The sequence below is a fragment of the Mus musculus genome, chromosome 2 (assembly GCF_000001635.26).
Source record: "Mus musculus strain C57BL/6J chromosome 2, GRCm38.p6 C57BL/6J".
NCBI lineage: Eukaryota > Metazoa > Chordata > Mammalia > Rodentia > Muridae > Mus > Mus musculus.
This window is the reverse complement of record NC_000068.7, coordinates 25,792,440-25,808,935: the sequence shown is the minus strand read 5'-3', so window position 1 is coordinate 25,808,935 and position 16,496 is coordinate 25,792,440. Positions and strand designations below refer to the sequence as shown.

General features: G+C 43.7%; 1 protein-coding gene across 3 annotated transcripts in view; it reads left to right on the top strand.

Annotated features, from left to right (window-relative positions):
* Nucleotides 1-16,496, top strand: part of Glt6d1 (glycosyltransferase 6 domain containing 1) — a 32,435-nt gene that overhangs the window by 6,961 nt on the left and 8,978 nt on the right. For 2 of the 3 annotated variants that reach the window (XR_003953720.1, XR_374116.4), the window contains exons 4-5: nt 13,655-13,792; nt 14,210-14,490. Coding sequence is in view for 1 of the 3 variants with exons in the window: in NM_001039095.1 (NP_001034184.1) it covers nt 13,655-13,792; nt 14,210-14,879 (808 nt within the window). In the remaining 2 variants the exon portion in view is untranslated. Of the gene's footprint in view, nt 1-13,654; nt 13,793-14,209; nt 14,970-16,496 lie in introns of those variants that run through there. The other variant, NM_001039095.1, reaches the window with a different exon arrangement.

The following is a 16,496-nucleotide window of genomic DNA, read 5'->3' as shown; positions in this document are numbered from 1 at the left end:
GTTTTTGTCTTTGAGTTTGTTTATATAATGGATTACATTGATGGATTTTTGTATATTAAACCATCCCTGCATCCCTGGAATAAAACCTACTTGGTCAGGATGGATGATTGCTTTAATGTGTTCTTGGATTCGGTTAGCAAGAATTTTATTGAGGATTTTTGCATCGATATTCATAAGGGAAATTGGTCTGAAGTTCTCTATCTTTGTTGGATCTTTCTGTGGTTTAGGTATCAGAGTAATTGTGGCTTCATAGGAATCACCATGCCTGACCTAAAGCTTTACTACAGAGCAATTGTGATAAAAACTGCATGGTACTGGTATAGTGACAGACAAGTAGACCAATGGAATAGAATTGAAGACCCAGAAATGATCCCACACAGCTATGGTCACTTGATCTTATACAAGGGAGCTAAAACCATCCAGTGGAAAAAAGACAGCATTTTCAACAAATGGTGCTGGCACAACTGGTTGTTATCATGTAGAAGAATGTGAATCAACCCATTCCTCTCTCCTTGTACTAAGGTCAAATCTAAGTGGATCAAGGAACTCCACATAAAACCAGAGACACTGAAACTTATAGAGGAGAAAGTGGTGAAAAGTCTCGAAGATATGGGCACAGGGAAAAAATTCCTGAATAGAACAGCAATGGCTTGTGCTTTAAGATCGAGGATTGACAAATGGGACCTCATGAAACTGCAAAGCTTCTGCAAGGCAAAAGACACTGTCAATAAGACAAAAAGACCACCAACAGATTGGGAAAGGATCTTTACCTATCTTAAATCAGATAGGGGACTAATATCCAATATATATAAAGAACTCAAGAGGGTGGACTCCAGAAAATCAAATAGCCCCCTTAAAAGATGGGGCTCAGAGCTGAACAAAGAATTCTCACCCGAGGAATACCGAAAGGCTGAGAAACACCTGAAAAAATGTTCAACATCCTTAATCATCAGAGAAATGCAAATCAAAACAACCCTGAGATTCCATCTCACAACAGTCAAAATGGCTAAGATCAAAAATTCAGGTGACAGCAGATGCTGTCGAGGATGTGGAGAAAGAGGAACACTCCTCCATTGTTGGTGGGATTGCAAGCTTGTACAACCACTCTAGAAATCAGTCTGGCGGTTCCTCCGAAAATTGGACATAGTACTACCGGAGGATCCTGCAATACCTCTCCTGGGCATATATCCAGAAGATGTCCCAACCGGTAAGAAGGACACATGCTCCACTATGTTCATAGCAGCCTTATTTATAATAGCCAGAAGCTAGAAAGAACCCAGATGTCCCTCAACAGAGGAATGGATCCAAAAAATGTGGTACATTTACACAATGGAGTACTACTCAGCTATTAAAAAAGAATGAATTCACGAAATTCCTAGGCAAATGGTTGGACCTGGAGGGCATCATCCTGAGTGAGGTAACCCAATCACAAAAGAACTCAAATGAAATGTACTCACTGATAAGTGGATATTAACCCAGAAACTTAGTATAGCGAGATATAAGGTACAATATGTAAAACATATGAAACTGAAGAAGAACGAAGACCAAAGTGTGGACACTTTGCTCATTCTTAGAATTGGAAACAATCATCCATGGAAGGAGTTACAGAGACAAAGTTTGGAGCTGAGACAAAAGGATGGTCCATCTAGAGACTGCCATATCCAGGGATCCATCCCATAATTAGCCTCCAAGCGATGACACCATTGCATACACTAGCAAGCCTTTGTTGCAAGGACGGTGATATAGCTGTCCCTTGTGAGACTAGGCCGGGGCCTAGCAAACACAGAAGTGGATGCTCACAGTCAACTATTGGATGGATCACAGGGCCCCCAATGGAGGAGCTAGAGAAAGTATCCAAGGAGCTAAAGAGATCTGCAACCCTATCGGAGGAACAACAATATGAACTAACCAGTACCCCAGAGCTCTTGACTCTAGCTGCATATGTATCAAAAGATGACCTAGTTGGCCATCACTGGAAAGAGAGGCCCATTGGTCAGGCAAACGTTTTATGCCCCAGTACAGGGGAACGCCAGGGCCAAAAAATGGGAATGGGTGGGTAGGGGGACTTTTGGGATAGCATTGGAAATGTAATTGAAGAAAATATGTAATAAAAAAAGAAAAAAAATTAAAGTAATTTACAAAAAAAATAAATTTTGGAGTAAAGTTATTTATAGGGCATAAAGTATTATTGACTCTTTTATTCTGGGTGAAACAGCTTGTTGAATGCCCTCGATTCCGTCTGTGTCTTCAGGGCTGTGATGAGAGCAGCTTTCAGCTACTTTATGCTCATTTCCTAGGTGTTCCTCTTATGCCCGTGTGTGTTAAGTGTCCCTCAGAGACACAGAGTTAGGCTAGTCATCATCCACAGTGATGGCAGCACTCATGATCGCCCCATACAACTCCACTCAGATCACTTGTTAAGTGCACATGTGTTCACGTGTGTGCTAGTGTACATGTGTGCTCATGCGTGTAGAGCTGGAGAACAACCTTGAGTGTTGTTTCCTAGAAACTGTCCTCGGGTCTCACACCACACCCAGGGCCTGTTGATTTGCTTAGACTACCAGGCTTTCAAGCTCCAGGGAGTCTCCTGTCTCTGCCTTCCTTGCTCTGGGATTACAAGCATGAGCCACTGGGGTCGGATTTTGTAAGTGTCTGGAGATTGCACTCTGGTCCTCATAGGACTAGTACTTTCCCAATGGATCCAGCTCCCTACTCCCCAGTTTGCCTTTTTTTTTTCTTTTTTTTTTATTACGTATTTTCCTCAATTACATTTCCAATGCTATCCCAAAAGTCCCCCCCCACCTCCCTCCCCCACTCCCCTACCCACCCATTCCCATTTTTTGGCCCTGGCATTCCCCTGTACTGGGACATATAAAGTTTGCCTGTCCAGTGGGCCTCTCTTTCCAGTGATGGCCGACTAGGCCATCTTTTGATACATATGCAGCTAGAGTCAAGAGCTCCGGGGTACTGGTTAGTTCATAATGTTGCACCTATAGGGTTGCAGATCTCTTTAGCTCCTTGGATACTTTCTCTAGCTCCTCCACTGAGGGCCCTGTGATCCATCCAATAGTTGACTGTGAGCATCCACTTCTGTGTTTGTTAGGCCCCGGCCAAGTCTCACAAGAGACGGCTATATCACAGTCCTTACACCAAACGCTTGCTAGTGTATGCAATGGTGTCATCGTTTGGAGGCTAATTATGGGATGGATCCCTGGATATGGCAGTCTCTTGATGGTCCATCCTTTTGTCTCAGCTCCAAACTTTGTCTCTGTAACACCTTCCATGGGTGATTGTTTCCAATTCTAAGAAGGGGCAAAGTGTCCACACTTTGGTCTTCGTTCTTCTTCAGTTTCATGTGTTTTGCAAATTGTACCTTATATCTCACTATACTAAGTTTCTGGGCTAATATCCACTTATCAGTAAGTACATATTATTTGAGTTCTTTTGTGATTGTGTTACCTCACTCAGGATGATGCCCTCCAGGTCCAACCATTCTTTTTTTTTTTTTTTTAATGAAATAAAAACTCTAATCTCCTATCATTGTGTCTGGCCTTTTGCCCTTCCTGTTTCTTTGGCTTGCCCTCATTGATGACATAATCACCATCCGGAGTCCCAAAGGCCAATCATGTGACCCTGGTTGACTAGACTTTTCATTTCTCTTTTTATGTAAATTTAATCTCATTTGGGTACTGTATTAGTCAGGGTTCTCTAGAGTCACAGAACTTATGGATAGTCTCTAGATAGTAAAGGAATTTATTGATGACTTACAGTCGGCAGCCCAATTCCCAACAATGATTCAGTCGCAGCTGTGAATGGAAGTCCAAGGATCTAGCAGTTACTCAGTCTCACGCAGCAAGCAGGCGAAGGAGCAAGAGCTAGAGCTAGACTCCCTTCTTCCAATGTCCTTATATTGTCTCCAGCAGAAGGTGTAGCCCAGATTAAAGGTGTGTTCCACTGGTGAGCCTTCCAATTCTGGATTGTAGTTCATTCCAAATATAGTCAAGTTGACAACCAGGAATAGCCACTACAATCCACCCCTTGTCAACTTGACACAAATAATATCTCATGTTCACATGAAACAATAACAAGGTTGTGAATACGCCTAACATGATATAACTATCCCTCGTACAATCGCAAACACATTTGTAAATTTACAATGGGCATTCATATTACTTTATAATCCTCGTTTCTACAACTGGTTACGTGGCCTTAATTGGTATTTATAACTACCTTCCTCTACTACCCATTCTGTATTTTCTTCACCTTCAGCCAGCACCTCAGCAGGTCTTGGCTCTTTTCCTGGAGGATTGACCCATACCTTCATTCCTGATGGGTCTGCGTCCTTTGTCATCCTACTTGGATTAGGCTGTTGTAGTTTCCCATTGACTTTAATCACAGGACATGGTAGTACTAAGAGACGCCCTAAGGGATCTCCTACACTCCAGACATAATCTTGCTTACCACCATTGTGAAGAGGTAATCCAATTTCCCCATGGTAATCTGGATCTATCACCCCTCCTAACACTGTTATTCCTTTTTTAGCCTGTTGGTTTAAGGGCATTAGAAGTCCAAAATGACCAGGGGGAAGTCTGAGCTTCCAGTTCAATGGAATGTTTGTTGTAGCTCCTGGTAGGAGCACTCCCCTCTCTGGAGCCAAAACTTCTAAGCCAGCAGAACCTAGAGTTATGGGGACAGGAAGCAAAAATTTTCCTAGAGGGTCACTAGGGGTGATAGTAAGTGGAACTATTCCATTTTCCACCCCTTGATTCCTGGACCCATGAATCCTGGCTATGGGTGAAACTGTACCATATATCGAGCGCTGATTCAAAGCATATACTGCCTTCTGAAGAACTCTACCCCAGCCTTCCAAGCTGTTACCACCTAATTGGCGCTGTAACTGCGTCTTCAAAAGGCCATTCCATCTTTCTATCAGGCCAGCTGCTTCAGGATGGTGGGGAACGTGGTAAGACCAGTGTATTCCATGATCGTGGGCCCACTGTCGTACTTCTCTGGCTGTGAAATGAGTTCCTTGGTCAGAAGCAATACTGTGTGGAATACCATGACGATAGATGAGGCATTCTGTCAGTCTGTGAATGGTGGTTTTAGCAGAGGCATTACGTGCAGGAAAGGCAAATCCATAACCAGAATAAGTATCTACTCCAGTAAGAACAAAACGCTGTCCTTTCCATGAAGGAAGTGGTCCAATGTAGTCAACCTGCCACCAGGTTGCTGGCTGGTCACCTCGAGGAATGGTGCCATATCTGGGGCTCAGTGTTGGTTTCTGCTGTTGGCAGATCTGGCAATCAGCAGCAGCTGTAGCCAGGTCAGCTTTGGTGAGTGGAAGCCCGTGTTGCTGAGCCCAAGCATAACCTCCGTCTCGACCACCATGGCCACTTTGTTCATGTGCCCATTGAGCAATGACAGGGATGGCTGGGGAGAGAGGCTGACTGTCCACAGAACGGGTCATCTTATCCACTTGATTATTGAACTCCTCCTCGGCTGAAGTCACCTTTTGGTGAGCATTTCCATGGGACACAAATATCTTCACATCCTTTGCCCATTTGGAGAGATCTATCCACATACTTCTTCCCCAGATGTCTTTCTCACCAATTTTCCAATTGTGATCTTTCCAAGTCCCTGACCATCCAGCCAATCCATTGGCTACAGCCCATGAGTCAGTGAATAATCGTACATCTGGCCATTTCTTCTTGCAAACAAACTGTAATACCATGTGTACTGCCCGAAGTTCTGCCCACTGTGAAGATTTCCCTTCACCTGTGTCTTTCAGGGTTGTCCCAGAAAGGGGTTGTAATGCTGCAGCTGTCCACTTCTGGGTGGTGCCTGCATAACGTGCAGAGCCATCAGTAAACCAGGCTCTAGTCTTCTCCTCTTCGGTCAGTCGATCATAGGGAACACCCCATGAGGCTATAGGCACATGTTTGGCAGCAGATGGCATTGTAACAGGAGTAGAAACCATAGGCATTTGAGCAACTTCTTCATGTAACTTGCTTGTGCCTTCAGGACCTGCTCTGGCCCGATCACGTATATACCACTTCCATTTGATAATAGACTGCTGCTGTGCACGTCCCACTTTATGACTTGCAGGGTCTGATAGTACCCAGCTCATGATGGGTAGTTCAGGTCGCATAGTAACTTGGTGTCCTATTGTCAAATGTTCAATTTCCACTAAGGCCCAATAGCAGGCCAAGAGCTGTTTTTCAAAGGGAGAATAGTTGTCTGCAGATGATGGTAGAGCTTTGCTCCAAAATCCCAAAGGTCTTTTCTGTGATTCACCTACAGGGGCCTGCCAGAGGCTCCAAACAGCATCTCTATCAGCCACAGATACCTCAAGTACCATCGGGTCTGCTGGGTCATATGGTCCAAGTGGTAGAGCAGCCTGCAATTGGAGTTACTACCTGATTTAGTTTTCGATAATCAACTGTCATTCTCCATGATCCATCTGTTTTCTGCACTGGCCAGATAGGAGAGTTAAATGGAGATGTGGTGGGAACCACCACCCCTGCATCTTTCAAGTCCTTGATAGTGGCAGTAATTTCTGCAATTCCTCCAGGAATACGATACTGTTTTTGATTCACTATTTTCTTTGGTAGAGGCAACTCTAAAGGCTTCCATTTGGCCTTTCCAACCATAATAGCCCTCACTTTACAGTTCAGGGAACCAATATGAGAATTCTGCCAATTTCTGAGTATATCTATCCCAATTATACATTCTGGAACTGGGGAAATCACCACAGGATGTGTCCGGGGACCTACTGGACCTACTGTGAGTCGGACATCAGTCAAAACTCCATTAATCACCTGCCCTCCATAAGCCCCTACTTTAACTGGAGGGCCACAATGTTTCTTGGGATCCCCTGGGATCAGTGTCAACTCAGAACCAGTATCCAGCAGACCCCGAAAAGTCTGATTATTTCCTTTTCCCCAGTGTACAGTTACCCTTGTAAAAGGCCGTAGGTCCCTCCGGGGAAGAACTGGAGAAAGGGTAACAGCAAAACCTTTGGGTGTCTTATCAAGATCCTTCCTCAGCAGAACCTGGCCACCCCTTCATTCAAGGGGTTCTGGATCTGCAAACTGTCTCAAGTCTGGAAATTGATTCACTGGCCGAGATTGCTGTTTACCACGATCTAATGTAGCCTTTCTTTCATTTGGCTGTTTACCACGATCTAATGTAGCCTTTCTTTCATTTGTTTGAGAATTTTTCTGCTTATACAGATCAAACAAATATGCAGTAGGCTTCCTATGTATTTCATTCCTGGAAACACCATGATTGGTTAGCCAGTACCAAAGGTCCAACTGAGTCATGCCATTATAAATTTCACCTCTCCTGTGCTGACCATTACTGGGTATGTTATTATAAACATTCTTTTGTCTACGCTGTCCATTATAATAACTAGAATCACCTTGTCTCCGGCCATTCAATGCTGCCACCTGGCCCTTGTTACCTCGGAATCCAACTAAACCCAGTGAATTTAATTCATCTAATTGAGCAGAAGCATCTCCAATGCTAAGATCTGGCACAAGGAAAAGGGAAAGAACAAAACCCTTCAAATGTGCTGGTGCCCCTCTCACCAATTTGCGTCTTATAGAGCTAGTGAAAGGCATATCTTCTGGACCTTCCCATTGTGGACAATTATGCTTTACACAATATATCCACTCTAGCATTGCAATTTCCCTAAGTCTTAAAATCCCTTCATCAACACTAAGCCACGGAATATCAGGCATCTCCAAGTCATTTCCAGTAGGCCATCTTTTGATAAACACCTCAGCCAACCATTCAAACAAACTTTTGACACCTTTTTTAACTACGCGAGCTTCCGTATTAAACCTAGAATCTCTACTCAGAGGACCCATGTCAATAAACTCAGCCTGCTCTAGTTTTATGTTCCTTCCACCCTTATCCCACACCCTTAAAATCCATTCCCACACATATTCACCAGGTTTCTGCTTGAATGAATTAGCAAACTCATTAAGCTCCTTAGTAGTGTAGCAAATTTCCTCATGGACTACACTTTCTACCTCCCCTCTAGGAGCCTGTTTTGCTTTGAGTCTGGTTACAGGTCTAGAAGAAACTATTGGTGGGCCTTGAGAAACATCAGTAGTGAAAGTCATTGCTGGTTTATCAGACTCTGCAAAATTAATTTCCTCATGTGGGGAAGGCATTATTTCAAGGGGTGGGGCTGAGGGTACTACTTCCTCAGGTGGGGCAAACCCTTGAGAATCTGAAGATTCAAAATTCTCAGCTTCAACATGGTCTTCCCACACATCCCCGTCCCATGTTGTAGGATCCCATTCTTTGCCAATTAGAGCCCTTACTTTAACTGTCGACACACTCTGAGGCTGAGACTTGAATTTTCGCTGTAGTTCAGCCAACCTTACAATGAGAGTTTCTGTTTGATTTTCTGCAACTTGAGCTCTATTGCTACAAGAGAGAAGATTCTCCTCAAGGACACACTTAGCAACTTTTAGATCGTTTACTTGTGTCTGGAGCCTTTTGATTTTATCACACAACTCCTTCCTTTCATTCATCATTTTTTCCACAGATACTAAGAGCAGCCAGCCAGTAAAATCATTTTCCGATTTTTTCCCCATCTTGTAGAAAGCTTTGTGCACTGAATCACCTAATTCATTAAGAAAATCAAGGTCATTAGCTTCTTTAAGTTCTGAATATAGTTTCAACCATGGGTCTTCAAAATTCTCTGAGCTCCCAGGAGGGAGAGAATCTGGAGAGGTTTCAATAGTTGAAAGTGCTGGTGGATCAACAAGCCAATTCCAGTATTTTAAAAGATTCATCCTTGTACTTCTGTTACTCTAGAACCACTCCTGGTACCAACTTCTGTATTAGTCAGGGTTCTCTAGAGTCACAGAATTTATGGATAGTCTCTAGATAGTAAAGGAATTTATTGATGACTTACAGTCGGCAGCCCAATTCCCAACAATGATTCAGTCGCAGCTGTGAATGGAAGTCCAAGGATCTAGCAGTTACTCAGTCTCACGCAGCAAGCAGGCGAAGGAGCAAGAGCTAGAGCTAGACTCCCTTCTTCCAATGTCCTTATATTGTCTCCAGCAGAAGGTGTAGCCCAGATTAAAGGTGTGTTCCACCACACCTTTAATCCCAGATGAAAGGTGTAGCCCAGATTAAAGGTGTGTTCCTTAAACTCCGAGATTCAATCTTCTGGAATCCATAGCCACTATGGCTCAAGATCTCCATACCAAGATCCAGATAAGGATCTCCAAGCCTCCAGATAAGGGTCACTGGTGAGCCTTCCAATTCTGGATTGTAGTTCATTCCAAATATAGTCAAGTTGACAACCAGGAATAGCCACTACAGGTACACAGTCTGAAAACCCCCACTTTAGTGGTTTGTAACTTTAGAAAAAAAAAAGATATGTCATATTTGCAATACTGTGGAATTCTTGCCCAAAGCCATGTTAAGATTCCCCAAATGCTCTTACCATTGTAATACATTTTGACCCCTGTGTGACCATCCAGTGTTCAAACAAGCAGTCTATCCACTTGCCATCCTGCTCACGGACCTGAGTGGTGCCTGCTAGTGGGACCAGTACTTCTGTGCTCCCCCACCTGCCTCCTGGATAGAGCACTGGGTAAAACTGGAATCAAGGAGAGAGGGCTGGTGTTGGCCACTCTGGCTGGCATAAATGGGGGACTTAGGCAGACGGAATTCACCTTCCACTGTAAGCTTAGTCCACAGCCAGGAGACATCTCAATCAGGCTGCAGGGAGGCCTATTCCTGGTTTGCTGATGGCTTGCATATGACTTGGGCCCTTGACCTTCTGTGGCTAAGACAGGAAGTAAAGAAAGTCTACTCTCTTGTCCCTTTTCACAAGGACACAAACTCCATTCTCATGACTCAATGACTCATAAGACTTCACCTCCAACACCATCATATATGAGAGTTAGAGCTTTGGGAGATATCTTTGTATGCATAAAGTTTCCTGAGGCAGTGTTCTACATAAATTCCCAATGATCCTCGTGCTCTTTGGCAATTAGCAGTAGAATGGTCATGAAAACAATCTGTTGGCTGATATCAGCAGAGATGATGGTATAAGCTTCTCTCTTCCATATAAAACCAATGAGAAAAAAAAGGACTAACAGATCCTCTTTTCCAGACCAGTGAGCGGACAGTGATGTTTGGGGTATTTAATTAATGCCCTGGTCTCCATGCCAACCTCTTGTTCCACAATGGCCTTAGAAGACAACAGTCTCATGGCAGCGAGGACAAAAAGAACAAAACCCTTCAAATCCCCACGCTTAGAGAACTCACTATCTCACCTGCTCCCACCTGCAAAGCTCTGCAATGACCTAACCAGGAACTCTCCAGGGGCATCTGTTGAAAACAAGGACAGGCATTAGTTTAACCACTAAAAAGGCGGGGCAGTGAGGCAAATGATAGATCAAGCAAAGGGTTCAAGAGGAAAAGCTATTCTGGAACTATCCACGGGGGCTTAGGAAAACTTGGTGAACATTTGACACTCAGGGCTGAAAAGCTTGCATGTGGAAGGGCTGTGTTCAGAAAAGACCTCGAGAAGGCTCTGAGGCCCCTGTCCCTCCCTACCCCTGGCTCAGTGCGAGCAGGATGTGGGAGTTGAGCAGATCTCCCTGGACACATCCTGGCCATGAGACAATGGTACAACTCAGCTGTACTCAGAGCCTCCCAGCAGAACGGGCAAATTTATGGATCCCAAGGACTTATGGGAAATTGTCTCATCAATTGTTAACTGTTAAGCTAACTGGCAAGCAAACAACAAAAGAAAAATACCCAGACGGGAAGCAAGGCCTGAGCTCTTGAGTAGCTACATTCAGTTTACAAAAATTATTCAACCCCCCCCCCCAAAATTTAATTTAATAAAAAATGAAAACATACAAATGAACAATCCTAGTGGTCCTTATGGGGGAAGGGAAGAGTTAGTAGAAACCATCCCTGGAGAAGCCCAACACTGGGCTGACAACTCTGAATCAGTTCTTTATACACAAGAGCTAAAGCAGGGTGTGAGAACAAAGTCTGCCAAGCGGCTGATAACACTAAGCACACGGACACTAGGAAACAAACCCAATCTGGAAAGCCAGAGATGAAAGTGTGCTGAGTGAGAGGCAAGCCACAGAGGACCCCCACAGCTGGAGCCAGCAACAGCTGGAGCCTGCAACAGCTGGAGCCTGCAACAGCTGGAGCCTGCAACAGCTGGAGCCTGCAGGTGGGAGAACCAGGGATCTCAGTGGACAGCATCACCCCAAACAGTGTATTGGTGGAATTAAAAGCAGAACAAAACAAATTATAATCACTTTAATATATGCAGAAATTTTTGATAAAATTTAATACCTTTCTATAGTATAGACACCCACTGCTCTAGGAGGGGAGGGATTTTCTTAGCCTGGCACATGCAGAAGGAAATACAGATCGTTTGGGCTTAATCTGAATTAAAAATGCCGTAGACTATATGAAGGTATGAAGCCAGGAGAAACCCTGTCTCAAAAAACAAAACAAAAAAAAAAAAAAAAAACTGAAGAGACAATCTGTACAATAGGAAAAATGTTTTCAAGTTACTTATTTGAGAAAAACCTATTATTCTGGATTGATAAACAACTCTTACTAATAAACAACAAAAAAGCAGGAAAAATAGGCAAAGACCTGAAGGGACATTTCTTCAAGGAAGATATATTATGCCCAAGAAAGACACAGAATGCATTTAACAACGTCATTGAAACGTCATCAGTGGAATGCAATCAAAACCACATTGAGTCACCAGTTCACCTCCAGTGTCATGGGAAGAGTACCAGATGGATGGAATGTGAAAGCTAGACAATAAAAAGTGCCAGGACAATAAAAGGTGTCAGGACAATAAAAGGTGTCAGGATGACTTTTGAACCTACAGGTCCAGCTGTTGCATCACGAAACTACTGTGAGCTATAGAATTACAACAGGACACGGTCATTTTACCTCTAGACCCATCCCCAAAACAACTAAAACTTGTTTACAGAGAATGTTCATGGGAGCATCATCCCTAGCATATCTAGGGGGTAAATTAACTCAATGTCCCTCTACTGATGGATGAGCAAGAGAAATGGCATCTAGGAACAGGATGAGAAAGCATTCAGAAATACCTTCATAGTATGCAAATATGCAGGGACCAAGGATGTGTGTGCGTGTATGTGTGTGTGTGTATGTGTGCGTCTGTGTGTCTATGTGTGTGTGTATGTATATGTGTGTGTGTGTGTGTGTGTGTGTGTGTGTGTGTGTATGTGTATGAATTGCAGGTGCTTGTGGCGTTCAGAAGAGGGTGTTGGATACCCCGGAGCTGTAGTTACAGGAGCTTGTGAGCAGCCTGATATGAAAGCTGGGAACTAAACTTGGATCCTAGCAAGCACGTTTTGTGTTTCTAATTCCAGTTGCTACATACTCGTTGTTGATATGTAGACAGAGGCTTAATGTTTTGGAACTACGTGGTAAATTCTACTCTCTCTAATCTGCTTATCAATGCTAGGTGATTTTTCTTCTCGGCTTTTCAGGTATGTGGTTAAGTATGACTGATTGTATTATGGTCAGTGTTACTTTTCTCGTTTGAGATTTGGTGCCTTGCTTTCCTCTTCTCACTGGGATGACAAAGCTTCTGGCACTGTGGGAAAGCAGGATGAGGTACACTCATCCTTGTCCTGTTCTTGATCTCAGGGAGGATGAAGCCACCCTCTCATTCTTAAACATGCTAGCTAAAGGACTATTACAGATTTTCTTTTGAGGCAAGGCCTCATTATGTAGCCTTGGCTAGCCGGGAAACATGCTATGTAGACCAGGTTACCCTCAAATTCAGAGATCCATCTTGTCTCTGCCTCCTACGAGTAAAGGTGTGCCCCCCCATAGGGCATGTAGATGTTTTTTTGTAAGTCAAGATGAGGTGATTCTTCTCATTGCCCATTGCCATCCTTTTCTGGAAGTTTCTTTTTAAATTAGGAATGGAAATCAGGTTCTGTAATGTCCTGTGTCGAGTGATTTGGGTATGTGATTTTTCTTTAGTTTCTGTTATAGTGGCTTACATTGATTTTTATATGGCTTACCCTCATGGCTTGTCCTAATCCCTCTATCTCCTTAGTATCAATGCGAGTCTAATCTGTCTCACTCTTACTGAATAACACATTTGGCTCAAACCAAGTATTTAGAATACCACAGGGCGCACAGAGCAAGCAAAGGAGCAGAGGCTCAGCAGGCAGAGAAGGGAGGCCATAAACCTGCCCACAGTGCTAGCTTCAGACAAAACCAAGGCTTCTGACCCAAGGCTGCCTGTTTGTTTGTTTATATTGATTAGCTGTAATCAGAGCTCAGGAGGAAGAGAACACACAGTCTGAGGCTCGACTGACTTTGCCAGCTCAGCCACTCACTAGTTGTGTGCCCACATGAAGAACAAGAAGAAAGCTAGCAGTCATCTGGGGACGGGCATTGCCAGGGTCATGTGAGCAAGTGAGGGCTCCGCACATCTGACTGCTCAGTGCCATCTCAGGTTAGCATCTGTTGCTGGGTGCCCATTGCTGCTACCATGCGGTGACACTCGACATGTAGCTGTTCTTCAGTTTATGACATGGTGGCTTGTGTCAGTTTTGATGATATTCCTGCATTTGTGTGTCCCTAGGAGACGCCTGGATGTCATCACGACCACAGACTGGCTGGCCCCCATCATATGGGAAGGCACCTTTGACAGAAAGGTCCTGGAGACATATTTCAGGAAGCAGAACATCACCGTGGGTTTGGCTGTGTTTGCTGTTGGCAGGTAGATGCTGTGAAGCGCTTCCCCTTTTATTTTGGGAAATTCGGTTCAGCATCCATTGATGTTTTGAGCCCAAAGAGTGTCATGTCCTCTTTTGTGACCACTACTTCTGAGCATACCAAATAGAAATTTGCCACGATAAGTCCCTGTACCAAGGCTGGGTCTATAAGGCCACTGGGAGTTCTTAATTAATGTCCTGCTCAGCTCTGACTCAGTAGTTCTAACGTGTCTTGGCCATTGATAGGCCTATAGACTTTCTATCCAGTTTGGTGGAACATCTCTCTACTGACCTCTTGGGTTTGTTTTGGGTTTTGTTTTGTTTTGTTTTGTTTTTTTAATATCAAGGACACTTCTCTTGACAGCACATTCTAGAGCACCTATTCCATTTAGAAATGTGTTTCTTGTTCTGTGTGTTCCCAGTCTCACTGACAAGTACCTGGACCCATTCTTGCAATCAGCCAGCAAGTTCTTCATGCCTGGCTATCGAGTGATCTTCTACATCATGGTGGATAAGTACCTGCAGCTACAAGAAATGGAGCACAACCCTCTGCAATCCTTTCAAGTACTCAAAATAGGCAAGGAGAGGTGGTGGAGCAACTTTGACCTCATGCGCATGAAAATCTTGTCTGAGCACATCCGGGATCACATCAGATATGAAGTGGATTTCCTCTTCAGCATGAACATCAACATGGTCTTCCAAAGTGAGTTTGGGGTAGAGACTCTGAGCACATCTGTGGCTCAGCTCCATCCTTGGTGGTATTTCCGAAAGAGGACGAATCTACCCTATGAGAGGAAACCTACATCAGTAGCCCACATTCCCTTTGGACTGGGGGACTTCTACTATGCTGGTGCCATTATAGGTGGAGTGCCCTTTCAGGTCTTGGACTTTGCTCAGCAATACTTGAAAGGTGTTTTCTTGGATACTGAAAATGGAGTTAACAGTACCTATGAAAAGTACCTCAACAAATATTTTTTCCTCAACAAACCTACCAAGCTTCTATCCCCAGAATACAGCTGGGACCCTACCTTCAACCTCCCTCGGCATGTGTGGTTTGTCAAGATTGCTCATCACCCCATAGACACCTTATGACGCACCAGTGCTGTTGGACTGCAGAGCAAACCACAGCAGGGCCTCAGAGACACAGACTGTCTTGTTAAAAACCCACATTTCAGAGGCCCAATAACATATAGTATTTCCAAAATCAATTGTTCTTTCTTGCAATTTTAAATTGTCCAACTTGACTGAATCTAGAATGAATAAAATGTGATACTTCATGTCCATTCACATAATGCTGTTAGCTCTGTGTTGTGTAGAAAGTGTGATGTTAGTGAGACACAGAACATATTTCATTTAAATGGAGAAAGACTTTGGTTTACAAATAAAAACCTATTCACAGATTGAAAAATGCTTTAATATTAACATATAGAAGAAAAAAAATAAGTGTCCATCCACTCAGTTGTCGAGTAGGTGGTGTGCTGTTGAGATGTTGACTTGTGACCAGCTTGCTCCTCCTACAGTCCCAGTCTGTCCAGAATGTATGTATGTATGTATGTATGTATGTATGTATGTATGTATGTACAGCTGAAGCTGTGGGAAAATTCCTCTGATAGTCAGGCGAAGTGGCACATGCTTTTGATCCTAGCACTTAGAAGACAGAGGCAGATGGGTCTCTGTGAGTTCAAGATCAACCTGGGCTATATTGGAAAGTTCTAGGCCAACCAGAAGTACATAGTGAAACCTTGTCTTTATGTACATAAATTAAAAACTCAAGTAAAAATGGTCACAAGCAGAAAAAAATTTCAAAAGCCCTAGTCTAAACCACCCTACACTTCACTTGGTCCCTCATTACCAAAGCCCTGATGGACAAATACAGTTTTGATAGTGACCCTCTTTTCCCTAAGTCTTATATCCTGGTGTTACCAGCTTGTCCCCAAAGTTTAGTATTCATGTTATAGACATTTCATGGCTTTCTTTTTTTTTTTTCCTTTAAAGAAAGCAGCTTTTACCTTCTAGCTCCCCCTCTTCTATGGGATTCACTGAGTTCCAGCTAACGCCTGGCTGTGGGTTTCTGCATCTGTTTCTATCAGTTGCTGGATGGAGCTCTCTGATGGTGATTGTGCCAGGTTCCTGTCTATGAGGCTAGCAGAATATCATTAGGCTTTGAATGCTGGGTTGCCAGGCATGTTAGGTTTTTATCCTAGGTCTCTGGGCCACCTGACTTCTGGTTTCTGGAAGAAAACCCACAGAATCAACCAACCAGGACTCATGGAACTCACTGAGACTGAACTGACAATCATGGACCCTGCATGGGGCTCACCTAAGTCCTCTGCATGTATCTTACATTTGCGTAACTTGAATTTTTTATGGGACTCCTAGCAGAGGGAATGGGGACTGTTTCTGATATTTTCGCCTGCTTTTGGAACCCTTGAACTCCTACTGGGTTGCCTTGTCCAGCCTAAATTGAGGGAGGATGTTTAATCTTACTATAACTTGATATGCAATGTTTAGTATATCTCAGGGATATCACCCTGAGAGGCCTGAAGGAAAACAGAGGAGGAGTGGATAAGGAGCAGGGACAGAGCTTGGAGGAGCAAAGGGAGAAGAAACTGTGGTCAAGATCTCTTGAGCTTACCTTCTCTTACATGGCATGAAGATGAGCCTCTGTATTTTCTTTTTTGATTATTGTACCAACAAAGACCTAAGTTC